Raw genomic sequence first — 27126 nt, 5'->3', positions numbered from 1 at the left:
GCGGTGGGTGGTGATGACTAGCTGCCTTCCCTCTAGTCTTACACTGCTAAATTAGGGACGGCTAGCGCAGATAGCCCTCGTGTAGCTTTGCGCGAAATTCCAAAAAACAAACAAACAAACATTTTTAGCTTTGGCAGGTAAAATTTTTGCCACCTGTCTAGTGAAAGTGGTTTTCTCCAGGTACTCTGATTTCCTCCACATTAAAATTTTTTGGCTGTTGGATCTATATATACCAGGCCCTGAGAAGGACCTCATTTTGTATGCTTAAATACAATTTATCCTTTATCATTAAGTATAATCTTTAATTCCTTGTAATTATAACCTATAACTTTGTAAGTTTTAACTGTTACTATCTCATTTCAAACGTTAGTCAAATTGTTATGGTTTTTCCAATATCATTTAATATCCTTAAATTTAAAACTCACAGTTATGTTGTTTTAATCAACTTAGTTCAGCAGGGTGTACTGTATGCTGCATCTCTCTGCTCATTTCTCCAATGCTAACTACTTCATCACCTGATGTCATCACCATGTGTGTAAACAAAAACATGTGCATTCCACATGCTCCAGCCTCGTCATACCTCTACACTCCAAGCTTCTATCAAGATAAGCTTACCTTCTCCCTTCCTTCCTTCATCGCATTTGATCTTCATGGCTTTCTCTGGATGCTTTTTAGGCAAAATAGCTAGATAGCATTACCCTCCCAAGTTAAAACTAATCTTAAAATCCTAGTCACTCACCTAAATAAGCATAATTATCAGAAGTTATCATACCCACCATGATACCTATAAGTCTATTCATACTCCAGTAGATCTAAATATTAAATCTATGTGCAGGGCTGAAGAGAGAAACAACAGTTTTGGGGCTTGTGAGATTTAAAACCTAAATTACTGCCAAGTTCATTGAGTCCTTTTCAGGCAAAAATCCTCAAATGAAATAGCACATGTACATCATCGAATAGTTTCCAGTTATCAAACCAAAAATGACAGTAATTGAGCCACCCAACTTTGGGTGATGCAAGCCAAAAGTTTATAAAAAAAAGTGAAAATGTGCCCAATTTCAGGGGCTTCTTTTTATTCTCTTTCTCAACCAAAACTCATAAAACAAAATAGCCCATGTACTCTATTGGGTAGTTTTCAGTTATCACATCAAATATTACAGTAATCTAGCAAGCCAACTTTGGGTAATGTAAAACAAAAAAGTCTATAAAAAATGTGCCCTATTTCAAGGACTTTTTTATTCCCCTTTTCAGGCAGAAGTCCTAAAACAAAACAGCTCTTGTACACTGTCAGACAGTTTCTAGTTATCATACCAAAAAATACTGTAGTCGAGCCACTGAACTCTGGGTGATAGATGCTAACACATACACATACATAATGGATCATCTTTATAGTAAGATTGATACTTTATCCACCTCATTTCACTAATTTAACACCACCTACAAACCTTGTCCTCACCATCATGAGTCTGTAATGCTCTCTAAAATTCAATCTGCTCTATTGGATGTAAATGTATTCAATAATGACCCGTTATTATGGGTTGAAATGTTATAATTAAAATCACAATTTCCCTTATTTAAAAGTTATTGTATTTTTGAATTAATTAATTAATTAGTAGGTTACTCAACAAACTTTAACTTTCTTTTCATTTGATGGAATAAATTGCTATATCTATTTTAGATTTTAAAAATTGTGTATAAAAAAAATAAGAAAAAAATATATACAACTGTTTAATACTGGCACATATTTTCCTTTTTTTCATGAGATCATTTCATATTGTTTAAATGTCTTATCATCACACTGGTTTGATTAAATCACTGTAACTATACTTAAGCCTAATCTCTAAGGTAAAAAGGAATAATAATAATAACAGATAAACATCAAAAACTGAATACATAATAAAAATAACTTTATATATTAATTTCTTAATCTTAAATACGTAACTTATAATGAAAACATTCAGTGTATGTCTGCTATTTGTTTCACCATTAACACCAAACATGTAATAAGATAATAATTACATCTTTACTATTCATATCTTAAAATCATATAGAGAGGCTTTAGCTTATTGTAAAATTTGCAAAATTAAGTGCTGGTACAAGAAAATAAAAGAGTTTGATATACATATTCACTAAATATAACTAACCAATATCAGGTACAATATCATTTTTTGTGCCATTTGCAACTGTCCTCCAAGCATTCTCACATAGTTGTTTGATTCTATAACTGGCTGAGAAACTGAGCATAGGGATAAAAGTAAACTGAGAATAGGTACACGAGTAAAACTACTAAACCTCACAGGAAGTACATTGATATCTGCTAATAAATCACACATATGATACGAGTTATCTATATAGGAAACACAATAAAATATATTGAATTAATGAGCATGAACAGCACTCATAGTTCTAAGTACAATATGAGAGCAAAGCTATTAAAAACTTCAACTAAGTTATTCACAATTTTCACTTGAATCACTCCTACCCTGATTTTTGTACTTTATTCAATATGTTTTCTTGCTTCCTCAAGACTTCAGTATCCTCAAATTTCCCTTCATCATAGTCTGCAGAACAGCCACTTATCAGTTTTGGTACTTGATTCTAAACAGAGGGGAAAAATGTAAACAATGGGTCTGTAAGTAAATACAACTCAAAAAAGAATATAGCTGTCATTTATTGCTTTAATTTTATTTTAAATACTGTTTTAATAAAACTGTCTTTCATTCAGTCTGTTGTGCTCACTGTGCAGGAGTCTGAAAATTTTGTTTCTCATGAAATTTTATTCAATCAAGTGAAAAAAAAGAAGGAGAACAAGTTCAAGCTAAGACTCCCATGACCAAATAGATCTTTAGTGAGCTGAAATGACTTGCCACCAAATGATTTTTTGTGTTCAAAGTGAACTTCTCAATAAAAAAGAATTAATATATCATTATCCACTTGATATATTAACACTAAAGATATACATAAGGAATGAGACATAATTATCAACAAACCTGACATATGATGCTATGATTAAGATCGGGTGTTTCATTCTGTGTAATTGAGGATGTTGTGTTACTTTTGTCAGATGACAATGACACTTGGTAGCAATATCTTTCTTTTCTTTGCTCTTTAGCTGGTTGAGCTGTCTGAAGAGATAACTTATAAGACATTTCTGTCTCTCCAATTGGCTAATAAAAGTAAAAGATATAAAAATTGATTAAAATGACAGATGAAAATTATTTTTTAGGATGCAATTAAAAGTAGCTGCTCATCATTACTGTATGAGAACACAATAAACAGCACACTGGTAATAACAGCTTAGTTCTAATTAAATAATGAGATATATATGTATCAGAAAAAATATGTAAAATCATTAATGCCAACATAGAAGTAAGAAAAGTAAAACATCATTCACTAGGTTGAGTACTGATGTTTTCCTTTTCTAAACAAGATATATATTTTAATGGTTTTTAATGTTAAAAAATAATGCCCTTTAAAGTTAATTTAAAACTGAAAAGGCTGCCCTTTCTGTTTGTAGTGAGCATACTCCATACTGAAGTGAGTGTCGTTGAAATGTCAAGATACAAAGCTGTTTTCCAAGTGTTCATTCATGAGAGCTGGTGGAAGCATTGATCACTGGCATTTCAGAGTACACAAAGCATAAAAATCAACAGAAGGGAGATGACTTTATAAATGTTTTTTTGCCTAGTTATACTATTATAAGTCCAATTATCTTTTGTTTTTTTTGTATATATACACATTTACCCAGGTATTTAACTTTCACACACACACACATACACAATAATCTTAATTACAATGTGTTTGTATATATATATAGTAAGTATAATGAATATTGTTGGATCATCAACCACCAATCTCATTTGTTCATTTCATTTTATGGTTTGTCCCATGTAGTTTTTTTTATTCAGTTTGATTTCCAATGCCAAAATTTTCATCTGGTGCCAAACTTGTTTTGAAATTAAACTGTTTTTTAAGCCTTAGGCCTTTTTTGTTTTTAGTTTAAAATATGGTTTACTGAACACAATTTTGTAGTATTAATTAAGAATATTTGTAAAATGTTGATTATAACACTACAGTTTGAAAATCTAAAAATATTTGTAAAATGTTAATTCTAATAGTAGATTTTGAAAATTAATCATTTGAGATGTAATTCAGGTGAAACTGAATTTTCTAAATCAAATACTTACAACATGATGAAAACGTATACGTTCAAATTATCAATAAAAAACAATATAAGAAATTTCATAACCAGAGCACTTTCAAAAGGTAGATCTTTCTACATCTTGGACAAACTAGGAATGTTCCCTGACAAAAAATGTCAACCTTTCTAAAGTGCTGGGGTTATAAGGTTTCTTATTTTGTCTTACAAAATAAAGAAGTCAGAGGACTAGAAAGTTACAACTATTAGATTACACTGAAGTATTACTGTTAGCAGTATTTTACTATAATTCTTATAAATGTTTATAATGTTTAAATTGGTGCTTCTAAGAACAATATGAGTGTGGTATCTATGCTTAAACTTAGTTTATGTACAGAAGCATTACTTTAAATTACTCAGATTTTATGTATAGCCAAAGTGATTTGAAGTGCTATATTATCCAAGGTTTTTTGGACTAAAGATTGAGTTAACTAGTTCTTTGTATTATGGCAAACAAAATTGTTGGTTACTCCCTCAAAACACTGAACATGGTTAATTGTTTTTAAAATTGTCTGCAGACTTAAATGGACTTTCTTACTGTGGAAAGGTTTTATTTAAAATTAGTAAAATAATTTGATAAACTATAAATAATTTTCAGGTGTGTAGGTACAAGGTATTTAGTGAATCACTTCTGCATTTTATGAACTCAGTTTATTCTTTCTTTGAATTTTAGTAAAACTAACACAAGTTTGCATTGAATCAATAAATGCAAACATCCACAGTACATGTAAACTGTTTTTAATACCCCTTTAGTCAAACAAATGTTCCATATTCATCTCATTTATGCAATTTCCTTCAATTTATAAGAATATTATGCAAGTAAATCTGAAAATGTATTTATGATAATATAAAATCTATAATATTGTATATCTTTACTATTTGACCAATAAATATGAAAAAATATTAACTTTTTTTTTAAACAAGTTAAAGAATTTGCTAGAAACATACATCATGTGGATCTTGCAACCAGCAACAATCTCCACCATAAGAGGTACTATAACCTGAATCCAAAGTTTGTCTTTTCTTTCTATCCTTTGAGAGGCTATTCTGGATTTGTAGCTCACCTCTGAAATGCAAAACTAGTGTATAATATTATCAAGTTGTGAGCTACATAGTAAGAGAAAAACCAAAGTAATTAGAAATAAGTATACAAAACAATCATACAATACAGACATATTTTATTACTGTTGATCATCTGATTCAGTGTATGAAGTTATGTGGAAAAAATAAAATTATCCATTGATTAAGCAGCAACATTTTAAATTATGCAAATCTTACATAAAGTAAGTGTTTAAGACATTAAACATAATTAATGGAAGTTCCATCATTAACAGTATTTCAACTTTTATTTCTTATGAAATAACAAGAAACACAATTTATACTTTTAAAAATCTTCTGAAAGGTTATCAATTAGAATGGCCAGCAGGCATCACTTACCAAGCAACAAGAATAACTATGTCAAAACTAATCAATCTATAGATATAGTAACATATAGACCCAAACCCAACTTTACTAAATCCAGACTTTGATTATACAATGATTTTGAAGTCATATGTAAATTATGCAAAAAAGCAAAGGTTGAATAATCTCGTTAAACATTGGGCCTTGACTCATAAAACATTATGAAATATAATATCAAACATAGTCCTTCAAATCTGATAAATGCATGAGAACTGTAAATAGCCCCCACCAAACAGTCCAAGGGGGCTGTTAGAGGGATAATGCCATATCTCAATTCTTTGTTTACAAAATTGGACAATAATAAAAGTTAATTTGTATTGACGGAATTTATTGTTTTTATATCAACAAAACAGAATTTTGTTAGCTAAACTGAGATTTGTTCACAGCATGCCACTGAACTATGACAACATCAGATCAATACGGCAGCATTTGTGGCTTCATGTCATGCAGAGAGTGGTTCACCTGTCAAACAAAAGGAACTGCAAACACATTTGTGAATGATACTTCTTATTCGTGAGAACTCAATATAACATGTTAGACTTGTGTAAGAAAATAAGGCCTGATTTTGACTTAGACTGTTGTGCTATGCAAAGCTACAATATGTTTTCTGCCCCTTCAATTACTAAATAAATATTTCAAAATTTCTGTATACTTTATGTTGAATTTAATACAGAAAGTCAGTCAAGAGAGCCACTAAGTTACACTCACTTTAGTTTTTCATAGAACACACACGTGTTCCCCATTAGGAAAGATTACATTAGCATGAAATATGCAAAAAGATAGCAACTGTGATCATTTCTTGTGGTAAACAGGGTGATGTCCTAAGAGTTTGACATCTCCTTCTTAACTTAAAAGTGGCCCTCCTGTCATGTGAATGGTACCTGTGTCTAGAGTGAAAGTGTATTGTATACCTTACTTACTTTACTGTGTTTTGTTTGTTTCAGATGATTCTTTATTTAGATTCCTTGTAAGACAGATTTGGTGAGGTTGTTTGAGATTATTTGTTTTAGACAGATTTTTTTGGTTAACTATTTAATATACATTTTGGTTTAAGACAGTGTTCTCTTAGTTTTCATACAGATTTACAGGTGTGGTTAAAGTCTGTTACACTGTACAATATCTTACCACAATTATTTCACATTGAGCTTTATCAGAATCATCATAGCCAAACTCACAGATTTGGTTAAAGATGGTTACACTGTATAAAATCTTACTACGATGTTTGTACATTAAACTGTGTTGGCATCATATTATCCAATCTCACCAATTTACTTAAATATTGTTACACTATTCTAAGTGAAACATACATTGCAGGGTAAATTAAATCCATTCCTGGTCAGTTGCTTTAAGTACCCACCTGAGATGAAGGTAGTAAACAATGTTTTAGTTGGAAATAAAAAACATAGAACATGAGCTTACAAAACATCAGCTTTCCTAAAGTTTTGGTGGTAGTCTAACTCCACAAGAACACCTTGTTTTTTGCTGTCTCGAATGGCTTGTAATTCAAGGTATTTGAAAATGTGTGCCTGGCCTCTCATACACATCTGTAAGTTATGTGACATTTAAGAATAGTATCTAATAATTTGAAAAACACTGTATTAGTTCAATAATATGAAAAAAAACATATTTTAGTTATTAATAGATTTGAAAGATGTAATTTAAAAAAAAGAGAGAGACAAAAATATGTTTATGAATAACATTTTATGTTTTACAACTTTAAATGAAAATTTTCCAATCAGGTATGTAAAGTCAATTTTTATAATAAAATTATCAAAGAACGTGTAAGTATTTTTTTATGCTAACCTACCACAATGGTTAAAATAATTATAGGAAATACTTTAAAAAAACAAATAAGCCAAAAGACAATAAAAATCTAGTCTTTAATACAAATCAAACTGAAGGCTTTTTGGGTTTTATTTTAAATATTAAAAAAAATCCTATATTTTTTGGGATATGCACCAAATACAATAAACACATACTTACCACAGCTGGTGGAGAGATCATAGGGTTTCTGTCTACAACCAACTGCAACAGTGATGTCATCTGTCTAAGTAGTGTGGGTAAGAAGGTAATTCTATTGCCTGATATATCCAATTTGACTAGACGGAGATCACAAACTTCTGGAAATAAGGATGTTAGGTTGATAACTTGAACAAGAAAATTCATCACATGTTGTTTATAACATATTCAGAACAAGAACCAAAATTTCCAAAGTTATTATTTTCCTATACTGAAAATAAATTTCCAATAGGTTCTTACCTCCTCCTACATGTATAGTTGTTCTCGTTCAGTACTTCTCTCTATGTGCACAATTTTTTTTGCATGCCACAAGCCTTGAACACACATGTGCAACATGATAAATGTAGTTCAACTGTGTCTCACATGTACATCATCATGAGACAACCCTCCATAACAGGAGTGCGACTTGCCCTCCTGGTGCATGTTACTCCCTCTATTCGATTCTACCAAACTGTCACTTCGAGATAAGACAGAAAAGAAAGCACTGGTTTTCAGTGGGGACGAAAGAGAGGAAATGTTAAAGGAGGAAAGTACCATTCGGAAACCTTTTTTCAGTATAGGAAAATGATAACTTCCGATACAGTGCATTACTTCTTCCCACATATATAGCTAGGATCCTACACTGAATAGGTGGAGGGACCAGTGAGAAAGAAAGAAATGAGTATTTGAAAGCATCTGAACAACACCCAGGAAATTTAATCCCTGTTGGGAAAGGAACACGTGTGGGAGACCACACAACTTCTGTACTAGGTATACTGTGCATCCAGTATGGAAATAGGTGGCACATACATGGGTAGAAAGTGAGAGGAGCACAACCAAAATGGGAGAGAAAACTAGCTGGGTTGTAATCCAAACCACAATATACTAAAATCTCAATCCCATAGAAGAAAGACTGTAGAAGAGCTTTCTACAAACCAATCAAAAAGTGAAGGTGAGCAAAGCTGCATAGATGGAGTCAGCTGTGCTAGGGGTTGTGTTGCACTCCTACTGGTGGAGGGTTGTCGCATGCTCATTTGCATGCTCTCACACAGTTGCCTCACATGGAAACACGTGAGAGTAGGTGGGAGTATCAATGTTAGTAGTGAGTGAAAATTTGTGCACGTAGAGGGAGGTGTACATTTTTGAGTGTGACTATTTCAAACCTTTGAGTCAACCACTATGCTTGATCTTAGTCATCATATGTGGTTTGAAGTACTTTTAACATAGTCACCATTCTCGTTCTCGAATATCTAATGAAACATAAGCATTTCTTTAGTTTCGAGTATGACCTAACTCCAAGCATTAACTATGGTTTATCATTTATAAACCCATAAGACTTAACAATGCTAATTTTAGTTACTGTCATAAGTTGAAAAACTTTGTTATTGCATTATGTAAACTACAGATATATACATGAAAAATACACATATATGTATGTGTGCAAGTAAAAATGCCTGTTGTACCCAAAAAATACATTTATTCTCATAATCAACCAAAAAATGTTTTACAAATAATATCAGATAAAATCTTGGTAACATTCAATGGTAAGTCTGAGAAATGATACCATTTTGATTTATTGTAAAATTCTTTGAAAGTTATCACAAGCAAAAAAAATTACAATACTCAAGGTTATTTTTAAATCTTTTAACATTTTCTTACTTACATGTACATTGTAGATCTTAGTACCTTAATTTGAATTCTGTATTTTACTTATTAATATATTAATTTTTGAATGGTTTTATACTGTGTCAAATAAAATTATTTTGTCAAGCTGTATGTTGAAATTTTTGAATTGTTTGTTTTGCTGTTAAACACAAAGCAACATAATAGGTTATCTATGCTCTGCCCACTGCATATACTGAAATGTGATTTTTAGCATTATCAGCCCTCAGACTTACCACTGAGCCAACAGGGGGCTATTTGAATGATACCATTTATATTTAATATGCCCAGAGACATTTAATTAGCCAAGTTGAATCTTATATACTGTGTGAAGTTCAGTAAATAACATTGTTAATAAAACAAAAAACTAGGGTATTATTTACATTTAAATATTTTATATTAATGTACTTAAAAGTATACATACACTATCCTACCAAAAGTCATGGGACACACCTCTGACTGCAAGAAAATAGGTGTTACGATGAAATATGCAAATTGTATAGCCTAAAAAAGTGATCAGTGGTTCACTCAGAAGTCATTTTGAACTTGTATGCCAAACAATGAGTACATGGATAGAGCTAGTTTGATGTCATTTGGGGAAAATGTCTGTACGTGCTATTGTGCAACAATTAAATATTCCCAGGTCGACAGTTGGCAATGTGCTAAAGAAATGGAAGTCCACAGGTGACAATTAGCCCAAGAAACGACCAGATAGGCATAAAATACTGACTGACAGGAGCTGACATGCCTTGAGAGGGATGGTTACCTCATCTCACCGTCAATCCCTAGAGAATCTGTGTTTGGAGAGGTGAGCAGCCACAGGCAATCCTATAAGTGTTTCTATGACACGTTTGGAGCTGCATGCCATGAATTTTCACAGAAGAGCTGCAGCTCACAAGCCATTGATAATGAAAACAAATGCACATCATCGATTAGCATGGTGCCTGGCACACTTAACCTGGACCATGGATCAATAAAAATCGGTTCTGTGAAGTGATGAATCATGCTACACACTCTTCCAGTCTGATGAGCATGTTTGGGTATGGAGACTGCCTGGAGAACACTTATTACCTGAATTTGTTGACTCAACACTGAAGTTTGGAGGTGGTGGTATCATGGTCTGGGGTGCTTCTCGTGGTATGGACTAGGTCCACATGTTGCAGTGCATGAATCCATGAATACTGAGTTCTATGTTGATGTTCTGAACAATTCTATGTGCCCCACAATTGTGGAAATTTTATGGTCCCGGCCCTTACATCTTCCAACATGATAATGCTCCATGTTACAAAGCAAGGATTGTGAATGTGTGGTTTGAAAAGAATAACACTGGAACATTGCAATGGCCAACATAGAGCCCCGACCTCAACCCGATAGAACATCTTTGAGATGAACTGGAACGCAGAATTAGGGCAAGGCCAAGACAGCCCTCTTCAGTAGTGGAGCTTACTAATGCATTAAAGGAGGAGTGGAGCAGAATACCATCAACTTTCTACCAGAAATTAGTAGACAGTTTTCCACAATGCATTGAAGTAGTTAATAAGGCCAAAGGCATGCCAACATGCTATTAATTTCTTGTAATAAAGACATGTTTTAATTATAACTACCTGTGTCCCATGACTTTTGGTAGGATAGTGTACATACCACAAATATCAGTAAAATTTCAAAAATATTATAAATATTCAGCATAAACTTACAAGCAAACTACTGGTAAAAACTGTGGTTTCACAGAAAGTATTACTAAATGGTTACAATGATCTTCATACCTGGTGTGTTTATAAATGTTTAGTTTCTATTATAAAACAGAAGAGAAATATCATTAATGACAATATATAAGTAAATAGTACTGTTCTAAATTGTCCATTGTGCACAGATAACTCATTTATTAACACTTAAATATTTTTTCGTTATTGAGGTGAAGCTAATTTTGAATAGTTATTTGAGATGGAAAACATGTTTACAGATGACATCCTACAAAACTTTCACATGAGTTATTGCAAAAACCCACCTATTGGTAACTTAGTTAACAAGTTTTTCCGTAAATTAAGTGATCTGAGTGACTCCAGGTCTCCAATTTTTGGTGGTAAGATGGCAATCTGGTTGCAGGCCACATCCTGAAAATTTTCACTAAGTTTCCATAAATTAGAAATGTATACATTACCCACATTTAACAAAAAAATAGATATAATATTTGTTATTCATGTATGCAGAAGATAAAGTTGCTGACTAAGCCACCCACCTGAATGTAAAAAGTTATGACTTACAAAATACCAGCCAATACTAAACTAATACTAAAATTCAAGTATTCTGCTTGATATATGTAAAATAGCTTTAAAATAGGCTTGCAATTTAAAAGAGTAATGAAATTTCCATGACACTGTTATGAAAGTGTTTCTTGTATTTTTATGATCTTAATTAATTTTCAGTAGTTTTATTTATAAATTTAAAGCTGGTAAAATAATTACTGAAATATTATAAGTAAAACTGTTAATTGAATATGCTTCTCTACAACATTTCTCTTTTCAATATTTAAGAAAAAAAGTTTTTCTTGTTTTAACATTTAAAAAAATGGCATTGAATTAAAGTTTATTTAATTTCTTTACCTTTTGTAAGTGTTTAAAAGTTATACATATTTTGAGTTAGAAAAGAACTCAGTAAACACATTTAAAAACAGAACTGTTTAATAAGCTTCTAACATATACATCATTTGTTTATTACCAGTTCCATGAGCTGATCCATATGGCAAATTTCTTCTGGAAGAGAAACAAGTCTGTTGTCGCTGATGATCAGTACTTGAAGAGGAAGCTGACATAGTGATGCTGGAATGGTACACAGTTGATTATGGCTAGAAATGAATGAACATTAGACCTCAGATAAAGGAACATATGTGACCATCTGATTATGATTTCATCCACACAAATAAAACTTTTTATGGCTTCTCCAGTAAAGATGTAATTGAGAGAATTAATAGAGAGTTAGATGTACATAAATGAATATATATTTATCATGTATATTTGCTTAGCATGTATTTATGTATCATGTATATCTCTTTAAAAATGTTGTTCATATGCAATTGAATATATCAGGATATATCAGATGATGCTAAGTGAACATTAGTGAAACATCTTAATAGTTATTTATGTTTATAATTATTCTCATTTTTAGCTGAATAAAAATTTTAAACTGAAGCTCTGAAATCTTCCAATCTATATACTTTAAACGACAAAATAAATTAAGGAATCAACAAATTATAGCATGTCCTTCAAAAGAAGCTAAATTTAAATATAATTCCCAAACTAATGATGAAAGTGAAATGTATTGTTTTCTTAAGATGTGCAACCATAACACACCAAACTGTGACGTGGAAACAAACTGTTTCACAATAGCCACTAATGTGTCATACTTCGTAGTAGGAAGTTTCAGCATTTATGTAAACATAAACATTTCAAAATCCTAACTTTTTACAGAAAGAACTGTTTAGGTTGAGATTCATTCATACATGGTTTTCATGTACACACATGAAACATGACATATCTTGATTGCAGAGTCATACCATAATCACAGTTTTGTGTACTATAATTTTGCCATAAGTAAATACAATAAATTTCACTAATTTATCTATTTTCAAAATATATTTCAATAACATGTTAATCCTCAATTTATTTTGTCCAGTATCTATTAGTAATGAGTGGTTTAAATGTATACCCAATTCAGCTATATAATTTTGTAAACTACTTCTAGCCCAATACAACTTAGATAAAAGTTATTTGTTGTTAATTTATCTCACCTTACAAGAAATGAAATATCAAATCAATATGCACAAATCCTATAATGAAGAAATTCTATGAGATTTTACTTAAGAATTAACAGATCACACACTATCAACAGCATAAATTTATACTTTTATAGTGGCCATCACGTCACCGCGATAATGGCAAATAGTTTTCAATGTTTCATTTCCATTTATTCATGTAAAATAGGCCTAAAGAGCTAGAAACTAAAACAAACATATAAGTCTACAAATAATGAATTATGGTGCTCTCTATTGGTATAAGCCAGCATAGCTACTAACTATAATTAATATTACTCTAAAAACTTATGCTATTTACTGTTATTAATTTCCTTTAATGGTTCTAAACAGAATGAAAAACTAATATTTATCAATATATAAAAATACAATACCCTATAACCTGAGCACTTTTGGTCTACCTTTCAAAAGAGCTCGGGTTACAGGGTGTGAGATAGCAAATTCTATTTTGTTATGATTATGGTTGTGTTTATCATTCATTTATTATTTCCTTCTATCATTTAGTTTATCTATGAATTTTCACCTTCCACATAATCATTTGTATTTGAGTAAACAAATATATGTGTGTATGATGAAACTGACACCAGCTTCCCTAGCGGTGATGTACAAATACTATTAATATAACAGAAAGGTATGCACATTTATGATCACATGAGGCTATACTCTCAACTACTCTGTGAATAAATACCCTCTCTTCACTAAGAGAGAGTGAGTCACGAGATAGTTATTGAAGGGTATAGTTACTGCTATTTGTCACTCAATATTGAAATGTACTGTTTGAATATTGTATTTGCTGTATTTTTTTGGGGGAGATTAGATTTTTTGTTTCTGTTTCTATTTCCTGATCCGATTATTATTGATTTATTAATATTTATGATAAATTGTTTACTGATATTGGTGTGAATTCCTGGCCAGGCACTTGTTTATTAACTGTGTTGAATTTATTTTTAAGTATTGTTATTGTGAATAAATTGTGTTTTTGTTGTTGAACCCTAATTGTAGCAGCTGTTCATTTTAGACCATTACAAGGGTATCGTATTTTTGAGTTAAGTTGATTTCTTGAACCTACATGTTTTCTTGACATCATGAATGCATCGGTACATAAATTATTATATTGATATGGTGGTTGCTAACTCAAACTTCGTATTTTGTTTTGACACATTCTATACTGATTGTACTAAGATTCTTTTTAGCAAAATTGAAATTATTTCAAATTCAAAGATTCTTTTATAAAAGCATGAAACAAAAATAAAAGTAGTAACATTTACTGCCTATAGCAGTATAACATAGTTCCTCAATATTTTGTGGGAAAAAAATTAAAAACATAAGAATGTTTGTGAAAAAGAGGAAACTTTGATTGGGTGGGACTAAAACCAATGATTACCAATCATACAGATGCTTTAGCCAACTAAATAGCTACTGTGTCTTGAATGCCACAAACATCAGCTTTCACTTAACTGTTTATTAAGAACAAATGAAGTGAGGACTGAGATTTACAACATTCAAGAGATTGCACTATAGTTGGCTATGGAATCTCCCTGTTGGTAAAGAAGTGTTCAAGACCCATCCAAACTTGTTACTTCTTTAGAAAAATTCTATCTTCAGATGATGGTATGCTACTTTTAAAATTTATACAGTTAATAAACCACAAGAACAACATAGTGCTTTGGATTCATAAGTGAAAGGTTGTGGGTTTGAAGAATTTAGTCTTATTTCAGTCTGAAATCAAATATATTGAAATTTGTGCAATCTAATTTACAGACATACATTATGTGTATGACAAAATTTTAAATCACTAAATTTTCTCATAATTTTGAAATTACAAAAGCAAAGTTTTGAGAATTAAAATTTTATCTATAACTTTGTATTTAAATTTTTTTTAATTCTGTTTGAACCCCACAAGTAGTCTGTCAGGTACATGTAAGTTTTGTTTACAAAAAAAATTGGGAAAGACTTTTCTTGATTAATAACATATTAGTTTTACAAATAATAAATACACTTGTAATGCTGAATACTGCCTTTATAATTTTTTATTTTAATGCCATTTTATTTTTCTTGTTGGTACTGTTGTACACTGAAGAATAAACTAGCAGCAGGTAACTATGGAAAAATACAATGCATTGAACAAGCTCATAATAAGACAATAAATGGAATGAACATGGATCAATGTTATGTTAAATCTGACTGGATCGGGTCCGTCAACAAACTAAAATGTGTTACTGAAAACTGCTAATTCTAAGATAAGAAACTGATCAAAATGTGAGATATTTTTTACTAATGCATGCACATGTGTGAATAGACACAGATGCACTGTTCTCAAACTCAATGGGTGAATACTGGTAGCATCGTGAAATGTAATGAAAACTATACTACTCTGTCAAAGGAAGTTGTGAATTAACTGATAGAAGTAAATTTGTTAAATTAAAAGATGATCAATTAGCATACCAGTTAAGAATTAAGCTAAACAAGTCAAATAATCATAATGTTACTCTCAAGTTCAAAAAATAAATAATTTCAAAATCAACTTAAGATCTTATGGAGACAAGAAAAAAAACATTACTTTCTACATACCTAAGATTTATGAAGGTTAAGGACTGTAAGGCAATTACAGTGTCTGGAAGGCAGCGAATAACATTGTGGTAACAATTCAAAACTTCTAAAAGGAAAAATTCACAGATTTGGGTTGGAAGTTCATTCAACTTGTTTTTGGATAAATCTAGAAAAAAAAAGGACATTTTTATACACACATGTAGTTTCTGTTAACACTAAAACCTTTAACTACAACTGTAAAGTGTTGTATTTTTGATTCTCATAAGATTTATCATAAACTTAATTTTCATTTGTGAGATATTTCAAAATACAATCATATAGGGCAGTAAATACTTAAAGTTGACAAGAGAAAAATATTTATTTATTGACCATGTATATGCTCTCTTCCAATTAATGATTTCTTGATTTTATGAAATGTCATAGAGGAAAATGTTCATTTTTTACATTTGTATGTTCGACAATGGATTTTGAATTTACATTTAAGGTGCTAATGAAATAAATGTTGTAGAAAGAACAGAATTTTGTGGCAGGAACTAAGGATGATCTCTATCTGCAGTGTATTATGAAACAAATGATACAAGTAATGCCATAATTATTAACCAAGTGGAAAAAAACTTCCTTTGGAGCTTTAAAGATTCTTCAAGGTAGGAGAAAACAAGAAATGTCATCAAGATGCAATGAGTACATAAGTTTATTCAGGGTATGACTGGTTCAAGAGTAAAACTGATTAGATTTATGGGGCAGGTTTAAAGTTAGGAAAAAAAACATGAAGTAATGTAAATAATTATTGAAAAAACACATATAACACCTTCTGTTAGTATCATGTTACTACCAGTGGAGAACATTGCTAAATGTGACCTTGTGTAAGAATTGAGTTAGCAATGTCCTTCAATGGTTTTCAGGTAATATCTAGAGTTTACTGTCTCAAATATGTTTTCTGAGATTAACTTGTCACATGGTAGCACTAGTTTAAAAATATAAATACATGGTTTCTTCCAATCTAAAATCCATGAGCATGGGGCAAAGTAAGGTAAGCCAACTAGCTGAGTTAGGTAAGGTAAGATATGATATGGAAAGGTAAGGATATGAAGCCTTGTATCCTGTAGTCCAACTGAGTCCTTAATCCAGTGAACAGGTACACACACTGTTTTTATGTTCAGTATTTTATCAAAGACTGTGCATTTTGGTTATCACTTTTTTGTCCAGTCTCTTCATTTCATTTAGAATAGTCTCAATTAATAAGCCTTTTCAGTATTACTCAGTAACTTCATATCATGATCAAATTTCCTATTTAGTAGATTTATCCAGTGAAGTTCTAAAGTTAATTCAGTTCACCTGAATATACTACACATGCATATAAATTTCAGCAAAGAATGGTGGATTTGGCCATCACATTATAATGACCCACAACAAAAAAGATGATACTTTTCAGTGACAGAAGTGTTTTTAAATACTGAATGAAATTTAAAATACTAAGTTACGTTCAGCTATTTTTTTATTTCTTGGAAAGACACTGAATTAAAATATCTATTTCAGAATTAATATCACCATAGTAATTATCTTTACATGATATGATGAGAGTATCAATTACAGTACTTCAGCTTATTTTCTCTATGGTGCATTTTATGAACCTGTTGTCAGGAGAGTATGAAAAAGGGTTCTGCATAACATATGCTTTGGGTCTTTTTGCAGCTATGACCATTTGTGTTGCAGCATTAATTTCATTAGGACTTCATGCACAACAGCTTATGTTACTGATGTACAGATGACACAAAAATTATATGATAAAAATTATAAATTTTGGGAGGGAAATTTTGATCAGGATTTAAATGGATAATAAAATATACTAATAAGTTTCAATTAAATTTCTTAAACATTACTTGGCAGTCTTAGTTCATTCATATGCAAATACTGTACCTTTGGTGCTCTTGAAAAAAACATATACAAGATGGACAAAAATAAAAATGTGTTATACAGTTTTTCTATTTTACACTTTTGACTGTGGTTATATGTGTTTGAGGTGTTCAAGTGCTCTCTGACTCAAATATACACAACACACGTATACGCTAAATTCTGCTTTTCTATTTTTGTATGATCATATACAAATTTTGTTCAGCCCTTTCATTGTCATTTTTTTTGTAATTATGATCATCACATATTATATAATTCTTTGACCAACCCTATGCACCAAAATCTCACCATTCACAAAAAATAATTAAAATGTTACGCTGACTATTATTTTCAAAAACTAACAAAAGTGTTACATTAATAAAAAGAAATAAGCATTCTTTATAAACATATGTCAAATTTATTAAAATTATCAAAGTAATAACTTATTTTTCCTAACAGAGGTTACTTCAAAAACCTTTCATTAATATGAAAAATTACATATAGTATCTCTAAACTATAAGTATTGTATGAATATCTAACACCAATTTACTTAATATAAATATTAACATTTTTCTAACCTGAAAATGTATTTCAGATAGATACTTACCTCTCTTGCACCACAAGAGCTATTATCTCATTTGCAACTGCTGTGGAATTTCCTATACAAGCTTTGAACAAACTCCCACCCCTAAACTTGTCTACAAATGTATTGCAGCAACTATGAAGTACTTGTAATAATGCTATAGCCCCCACCAACTGGAGGGCAATACAAACTCCATGTGCAGGAAATGTCCATGAGCACATATACATGATCACAGGCTCATTTTTGAAAAGGCAAACAAATGCACCAGAAGTGGAAAGGAAGTGCTATCTGAAATACATTTTCAGGCAAGGAAAATGTTAACTTCAGAATAATTTCATACCTCTCTGCACCACTAAGAGCTAGAATCCCATATTGAAGATGGTGAAAAAGTCGGTGCTGCTCAATTTCAAAGATGAGCTCCTGTCTGAAAAAGATGCAGAAAGGGAAAGCATTGAGGTGTGACTTCCATGAGACTGGGGATCGCTTCCTAGAACAACACCTGTTGGAAGACCACATCCATCTCAATCAGTGAATACTCTTTGCCCGATAATATTTTTTATCTATACTGAGATATTAGAGGAAAAAAATATCAGGAAAATCCAGTGCTGGTAGTTATGTTTTGTTTAGGTGAATTAAACATTAGAATGTGTAGTGTGGCTCAGCCATCAGCCTGTTCAGTCTTGGACAAATACTTGCAAAAGATAGATACTACAATGACAAGTGAAAGAAAGAGGAGCCCTCACATGCATCCCAAGGCAAATTCAAGTCACATTGGATGTATCCAATGTATGCTGAACAGCAGGGACTGCTCTTCTAAAGACTAGATGGACCCCAGAAAGAGTGGAGGTATCACAAACCTTCTCTCAACTGGAAAAGAAAGACATTGGTGGAAAGATGCAATTCAGACAGAGCAAGGAAGGATAATATCCCTGATGACATTTGAGTGATTGAACCACCATGGCAGAAAGGGATGAAAAGAAAAATGGAAAGGCATAGTGGCAGATAAGAGATCACAGGACATGTGCCACAGATCCCCCCAGACACTCCTGAAAAGGGTGCACATGTAAAAGAGACTCCAGAGTGCCCAATAGCAAGAGAGCCTCTCATTCAAAGACAGAAAGATAATGAAGAGACTTCAATACCAAGAACTTCATAGCATGAAGATGTAAGGTTGAACCTACCCCATATGAGAATCAAGAAAACTCCCAGGAAGAAGTTGAAGATGTAGAAGGAAAGAGAATAAGTAAGAGGCTGAAAAGAATGAGAAGGTGGAGTATGAAAAGCATGGACAGACCTTAAGAAAAAAAATTCCACAACCCAAACATCACCAGTGAAGGGAGATTACAGGTGTGAAAGGGGTGAGAGGCAGGTACCAAAGGTTCCAGGGCAAAGATTTGGCTCCAAGGAAGAGTTACCACTGAGAGTTTCAAAGATCTACCATGTGGAAGGGGGAGCAAAAAGTAGAAGTGATATAATGAGAAACAGGAGAGGGTTGCCAAAAGTGGTATCCATGGTGCAGTGAGATGGGAAAACAGGGAATCGAAGGAACATTGTTGAAAAGCAGCCTCAGCCCAAATATCCAAGAAACTTGTAACACCACCAAAGTGAGAAAATAGGCAAGACTTGGATCAAGGAGAGAGGAGGAAGGGAGGCAGACACCTGAAAGGAAAGCACCCAGATCAAGGAGAGAGGAGGAAGGGAGGCAGACACCTGAAAGGAAAGCATTCAAATCAAGGAGATCCAAAAACAGAGAAACCCATTCAAAATAGAGACAGTACAAAAAGAAAGAGAAGCCAAATGAGCAAATAAAACAATCAGAGTTACAATGAAGAGCCACAGTACAAAGTTGAAGGGTGGAGATATAGCAAAGTAGTAATGATAAGATAAAGATGAGAAGATTGCAGGAAAGAAAGATACAAAGAAAGAGAAAGAGGTGCACCCAAGCAGACAGAATGGACACAATAAATTGGGGTTCAACAAATGCAGAAGAGTCCCAGCAAAGAAGTCAGGAAAATATTGAACAACTTGGAATTGAGGCAGAAGAGGGTCCATGAAGAAAAGCAGCCCAAGAATCATTATGATATACAGTAAAAAAAGAGATAGAAAGTCACATATATGAGTTGTGAGCTAGCAAACAGAAAAGGAGAGGATACCTGCTCCTTATCACAGAGGGAAGGTCCAGAAGCAAAGGCTGGATGTAGAAGAACTGGCAAAAATCAACTACAGGTGAGGCAAGCTCCACAGAAGGAAATGAAATGAAAAAAAAACAGACTTTTATTGGAGAATAAATAGGAACCAATTGCCTGATGCACAATAGCAGTAACAACACATTTCAAAAACATCAGCAGTGAACACAGTGTCTAACATGATTCATAACAGCTCTTCAAGATTGTGGTATTTAATATTTCCATGATATTTACAGTATATCACTATGGTTGAAGTCAAATACCTGTCACATACTAGACATTTGCTCAATTAAGTGAGCTAAAGGGATAACCAATGAATGTCAGTCCCATGAACAGATAAGGTGTCTCCAGTTGCCATTGCCTCAGTTGAAGTATATGCCTGAAGAGGAATTTCTGGGCCTTGGAATGTTTTTTTATTTGCATTCATTGTTGTATGTATCACAAAGAGGAAATATGAGTGGTTAAAGAAAATGAAGTTGCAATCAGGTGGACAGAACAAAGTGCAATGAGGACAAAAGTAATGTAGCACTAATAAAGATAGGTCATCAATCAAAGAGCATAGAAACTCAAAAAGCACAGGAAAAAAAAACATTTGAACACAGGCAATGCTGAGAAAATAATGAGCCTGTGATCATGTTCTAGGGTTCACAGAGATTATTGCACATTGAAATGTGTCCCCCTCCTATTGGAACAGCATTATGAAGATTATGTCTTAAGTTGGAATAATACATATAGACACATTTAGGGGTGGGAGTTTGTTCAAGGCCTGTAGCATTTTCAGGAAATTCCACAGCAGTTGCTCTTAGTGGTGCAAAGAGGTAACAAACCTTTCTGAAGAACATACTTAAGTATATATATATATATATACATATACCATGCTTACAGTAATGTAATTAATAATTTATCTGCAAATGAATATTTCTATATACAATATATCTTTAAGCATTTGTCTAATTTATCTCTCTCTTTGCATCAGTTTCATTTTTAAATGATGCTTTTTAACACTGAATAATATATACATATTTGAGTCTCATAATCTTGTAATGGACATTGGATTCATAAATGAAATAAATTTCATCTTGTAGAACTTTATATGTAGTAAGCAAAATATTTTGTACGACTCTCCCTCAAACTACATAAAGTCTTTTATTCTCTATATATCTATCAATAAAGAGACTGATATTTTACCCACACTAAATATTTTTGTTTCCAGAAAAGTTAAAAAAGCAATCATACCCAATACAAGAGGATCATTTTATCAAGATAAGTCTGTATGTCACAAGTGTACTTGTTGAGGTAATGATCTCACAAACTGTTTCATATGCTACACTTTACTTCATATATATATATATATACATATACATGTACCCACATTTATCAATATTACTAGAAAGTAATATTATGCTAAGCATGCATTATTGTTTAACCCTAATTCGTATTCAAATAACTAATTTATATTACAATTTATCACACCCTAATTTTTTACCTTTGGATACATACAGATTTCATAATACCATATAACTTTCCACCCATTCCTTTTTTTTTCAATAATATACAGAATAGTATTCTCTCCCTTTTGAACCTGATTACACAGAAGTATCAGGATGTATCTGACTCTAATACTTATAATGATGATAATAATCTCATCACATACAGACAGTCTCAGTTTTTTTGGATGTTTGGCAAAATAAATATTTTAGTGTCCAAACATTTTGGATTATATCTATAAGATATGATTACTTTCTTTAAAAAAAAAGTGTAGTAAAAAGCACATGGGATGGATATTTTTAATTGTTTTCAGAATAACATAAGCTAACTCAGATTGAAAATTATACACTAGTCAATTACTTCTGACAAATAATAATAAGTATAATTTTATAATTTCTTTAATTTCACAGCTCCATAAATTAATAACCAAATGAAACCACAAATACATCTTAATCACACACCATGATAAGTGTAAGTGTAGTAATTATTCCTTAACCTAATGATTAAAGACATTTCTTGAAATACTATGTACATGCTCCTAGCTATTACAACAAAATAAATCTTTCTCTAGAAAAGGTTGTTATAAATGAGCCAAAAAATACTGCACTAACCACAGCAATATGTGAATGCAGACCTAACAAGAATTAAAACCTTTCTCTAGAAAAGGAGGTTTTTACATATAATCAAATCTTCAAAATATTAAATTTTTTGTTGTGGTTTAAGCTGAAGGAGTTGCAAGGAATACAATGCACTATATTCTACTATTCAAATGAAATTTTAATCAAAAACCAAAGCTGTCTGATTAACAGAGCTTAAAACCTACCACCTATACTATTTTTTATTTTAAATACAACTTGAATCTCTGATGATTGCTTTTCTTCAATCACAACACATTAATTTATAACTATACCCTAATTCTATAAACACAAGAAGGAAAGAACAAACAGATAAGTGTTCCAAAAATCATCAGAACTAATTTTAACAGTTTATGACATTAAAGGCAAGACATCCAATAATACAAATCTTCTCAATTATCCTATATTGCCAAATAAGTCTCTTAAACAAGATATTTGCTGTGTGCAGTACTTCTACCCAGAATACAAATGCATTAATACCAGAAACTACAAAAAGCTGACTTCATTTCTGATTAAAATGCTTCTAAATTCTCTTACACACACATACCACTTTTTAATTTTCAATTTTAATATTTTTTAACTTATCACAGTAATTTTTATAAAAAATTAATCATTATCTGTGACCAACTTCTAACATGTTGCTTTTCTATTTGTGAGTTAATCTGTAATACTATTTTAGAGAAACATTGCGAGTCTAAACTACGTTAATTTCATCAGTCACCTTCTTTCATTTTGCATACACGATGCCACAGGATTATCTAATGTCGAAAACTGTCCAAAATTAGGCAACTAAATCTTACATGCTATCTAATGAGCATATTCCACTAGTTCAAGCCCAATCTATAAACAACTATTGCACTTTTCTACTTACATAAAATGTTATTAAATCAAGTTGGCTAACGTACAACCTCAAATATTTAGAATAAGAATCTTTTTACCCAATCTTTCACAGACAATTGCTGTTTTTTTTATAAAAATGACTGCTCTTTGATTCTCTTAAGTTTGTTCAAAAGAAACTATTTCCAAAAACAAGACAATGAAGTATTTATCAGTTCTGTAATGTAACATTCAGATCCAACTAAGTTTTGTGAGAACTCTTCCTAGTGCATTGACTTTTCCAGTTCAGGCATTAGATTGTCTACATCTATTTCAATACAATAAAGAGACTATGTGGATTCCTAGAAAATTTACTGATACACAACACAAATGGCAATTCACATAAACTGGACAACTGACATTAACATGCTCAGAAGTAAAAATTATTACACTATGATTACTACATCATAAAGTACTCCAAATGCTATATACTATAGCCAACTCATTATTAATATTCTTATCATGCATCAGTAGTCTGTAAACTACATGGTCTTTCCTGTACACAGATAGCTGTTCTGAACACATTAGTTTGCATATATTATTATTACTAATCAGCCCATACCTAACTCATAGTTAAGTATTTACACATTGCAGCTCAGTATACTTGCATGTCACATGTTTACAATATTTACATTGCTCTACGAAACAAAACAATAAACACCTTGTCCATAGCACAGAATTAAGCTCAATGTCATTCAATATCGTATGACTGTTGAGTTAAATTACAGTTTAAGCTTTCTGAAAAGATGACTGCACAAAATGTAAGTAGTATACTCACAAGTTATTATTAACAGTTAAGCCATAAGTTATTTGTGTGTAATGTATTATGTACTTGAAAATATGACAATAGATGTCATCTAATGATTATTTGCCAACAGAAACCTGAATAAGAAATAAGAAAAATGTGCTAACTTTGTTCCCCCAGTTTGTAACTTCAAACAAAAGCTAGCTTGTACGTATAACACCTATAAACTGGACAAGTGGCATTAACATGCTCAGCAGTAAAGACAATAACACTACGAATCTACAATTACTACATTACTACAAGAATAACGGAATTAGACACACGGTAACATTAACAAATTATACTATACTATTACTAGTACTACAGACTACAGTAAAACTATTATACTTTACAAATTACAGTGCTCCCACCTGCTGAAACTGTGTCGCTAAGATCGTAATTCACAGGGATATTTGGAAATTCTTTTAAATTTCTGCCACTGAGGTTCAACTGTCCACTTATCCTTGCTTCTTCGAGTATTAAATCTAAAGCTCGAGTATACTGATGACTCCCATTATGACCGTTGAAAGTCAAAGGGAATTTTTCCATGCTACTACTACTAGTTTATCTGTCATGTTCCTACCGAGCTTCTCTACTGGCGTCGATATACTTCACCATACGCATCATGGGATTGGTACAGAGGATAGAGTTGAGTCACACGTAGTTGGGGCTCTTTGATAATCGTAGTAAGTAGAAGACAGGTATCCGCCAGAGCAATAGAGCTCACGTTCTCAGCGGGGAACCTCAACTGAACAACAGGAGAAGAAGAATGGGGAATTCTATGAGGTAGAAAAATAATCAACAAATCAGTTTTGCTTATCATATATTACCTACTTGTGTACGTTTTTAATTGTAATAAGCAAAAAATAATTTTAATAAAAGAAGCAATATAATAAGTCATTTATATTAGTTTCACAACACAATACAGTCTTCTAAACATCTAAACGCTTTGCAGAGATTTATACACATATATCCTAAATTTTAGTTTTAAATTTAAATTAAGTAAAATTCATCCATATCGGTTGTTTCATTTTTATTTTTGCGAAACATTTTAAATTATAGTGTATGCATATGTTTGTTTGTTGTTAAGCGCAAAGTTACACAATGGACTATCCATGCTCTGCCCACCACGTGTATGGAAACCCAAATTGTAACCTGCAGACTTACCGCTAAGCCACTGGAGGGCTATACGGTATGATTATAAAGACGCATAAAAATCTTAACTAAATTGTAATAGAACAAAATTAATCATAATATATTTCTTGAAGTCCAGAATCATATAAATGTTGTTTTTTTCATTAAGTGCGTTCGTGCTTTTAGTTATATCCACTTATTATTCAACTGACTTGTTTTGTCTCCGCAAAGAAAGATAGCATAAAAATGTTAAATAAAAACATCTGTGATTACATAATGGCTGGAGACGGCTTGAATGGGTAATGAAGAAAAACTTTAATATAAGTTTAACATAACAGCAAATGTACAACGTCTCGACAAGGTTTTGTCATCATCAGGTACCTTTTTTTTTTTCAGGTTACGTTGTTTGAAGATAGTTTCACGGTATGATTGGTTTATGGTAGTGGATTGGTGAGAGAACATACTTAAAAAGTTATACATGGAATAACAAAGATAAACGTTTAGACATACACCACCTCGATTAATCGCCGTGATGAATTCAAATTCGATGACGAGGAACCCACTTTGAGACTAATAATGGCTGGAGACGGCTTGAATGGGTAATGAAGAAAAACTTTAACATAACAGCAAATATACAACGTTTCGACAAGGTTTTGTCATCATCGAATCTGTGATTACACTTGTACAAAATATAAAATTAACAAATTTAATTAAATTTTGATTGTAGAATTGAGTGTGGGACTGTAGTAGAAGATAATTAATTTTCTTTTGAGGTTTAGAGTCGGCATCAGTTTATTCTGTTTTTATTTTTGTATCATTTTGACTGCTTATTTCATATTCTCTATGAACTTGTATGTATAAAAGATTCATGATAAATTACGAAATAAGCCTTGATTTCAGAATTTTATAATAAAATTACAAAAAAAAAATAATGCCATGTGTCGAACCTTTAAGCTTATACCATAATAGTTTTAAAACATAAAATGTACTATTTATCTGTTGTACAATAGCTCTTACTCAATATATTGAATATTAGGCTGGTCTTTCCCCCTCACCTCCAAGATTACAAGAAGTTATCAGTGCTTCTAAAGCTGCTGACCGAGTTTTAAGAGACCATGTGCTGTTCTCAGTGCATTGATTTACATTAGAATAATGAACAGTACCCGCAATAACTTGAGCAACAGAAAAAATTTTCAGAGTTAAAGTGAGTTTCATAGTTGATTTAATTCAAGGAAAAGTCTGGACAAAAGTTGGCAATTGAAAACAAGTAATTATTTGTTGAACAAAAGACAAACAAGTTCAAAACAGCAGGATGTGTTTAGGGAATAAAGGAAACTTTCTTGTCCCTCAGTTATTAATTCGAAATGGAGCAAATTTTATGCGAGTTTTATGATTTACAAGTTACTTGTATTAAAGAAGAGCTAATAATGAGGAATAATATGCAGTAACTTGAAAAGTAAGAATGTTCTGCAATGTTTGCAAAATATGTCGAAATGACAGATTATGGATTCCAGGTGTTACACCTCTAGTCGTTAATTGATTTTCCGTAACTTCGTTCCGACGAAACTTCAGCGACATAAGTCCTTACTTAATAAAACTGGTTTATTCTTTCCGAATATAACTTTACGATACACTCAACTTCAACAGTCGCGCTATAACAAACTATAATAACGACGTTAACTTCAACAATACGTCTCTCTCTGACCACAGTTCAATTACTCATTACCTACACACACATTACCGTCACGTTGTCACCCTCTTTTATATACCAGACTACCCTATATCTAGTAAATGCTAGAGCATTTGCCAAAGTACAGGACAGTTCTAGAAAATAGAGGGCGTAAGAATAGTCACGTGATCTCGATGACGCAACACT

At 31.9% G+C, this 27126-nt stretch overlaps 1 protein-coding gene across 5 annotated transcripts in view; it reads right to left on the bottom strand.

Annotated features, from left to right (window-relative positions):
• The window catches only part of LOC106459947 (leucine-rich repeat and calponin homology domain-containing protein 3-like), a 62000-nt gene extending 37100 nt beyond the window's left edge, over positions 1 to 24900 (bottom strand). For 3 of the 5 annotated variants that reach the window (XM_022386526.1, XM_022386527.1, XM_022386529.1), the window contains exons 1-9: positions 24488 to 24900; positions 15696 to 15840; positions 12035 to 12161; positions 11325 to 11430; positions 7643 to 7779; positions 7079 to 7203; positions 5147 to 5264; positions 2991 to 3167; positions 2483 to 2598 (exon numbers count right to left, since the gene is read on the bottom strand). In XM_022386526.1, the coding sequence (XP_022242234.1) occupies positions 2483 to 2598; positions 2991 to 3167; positions 5147 to 5264; positions 7079 to 7203; positions 7643 to 7779; positions 11325 to 11430; positions 12035 to 12161; positions 15696 to 15840; positions 24488 to 24665 (1229 nt within the window). In that variant the 5' untranslated portion in view covers positions 24666 to 24900. Of the gene's footprint in view, positions 1 to 2482; positions 2599 to 2990; positions 3168 to 5146; positions 5265 to 7078; positions 7204 to 7642; positions 7780 to 11324; positions 11431 to 12034; positions 12162 to 15695; positions 15841 to 24487 lie in introns of those variants that run through there. The other 2 variants (XM_022386528.1, XM_022386530.1) reach the window with 2 other exon arrangements.
• Between the last annotated feature and the right edge of the window lie 2226 nt (positions 24901 to 27126).

Source organism: Limulus polyphemus, unplaced genomic scaffold (assembly GCF_000517525.1).
Source record: "Limulus polyphemus unplaced genomic scaffold, Limulus_polyphemus-2.1.2 Scaffold686, whole genome shotgun sequence".
In the NCBI taxonomy this organism is placed as follows: domain Eukaryota; kingdom Metazoa; phylum Arthropoda; class Merostomata; order Xiphosura; family Limulidae; genus Limulus; species Limulus polyphemus.
Note: the sequence above shows the minus strand (reverse complement) of the source record. Positions and strands in the feature narration are given on the sequence as shown.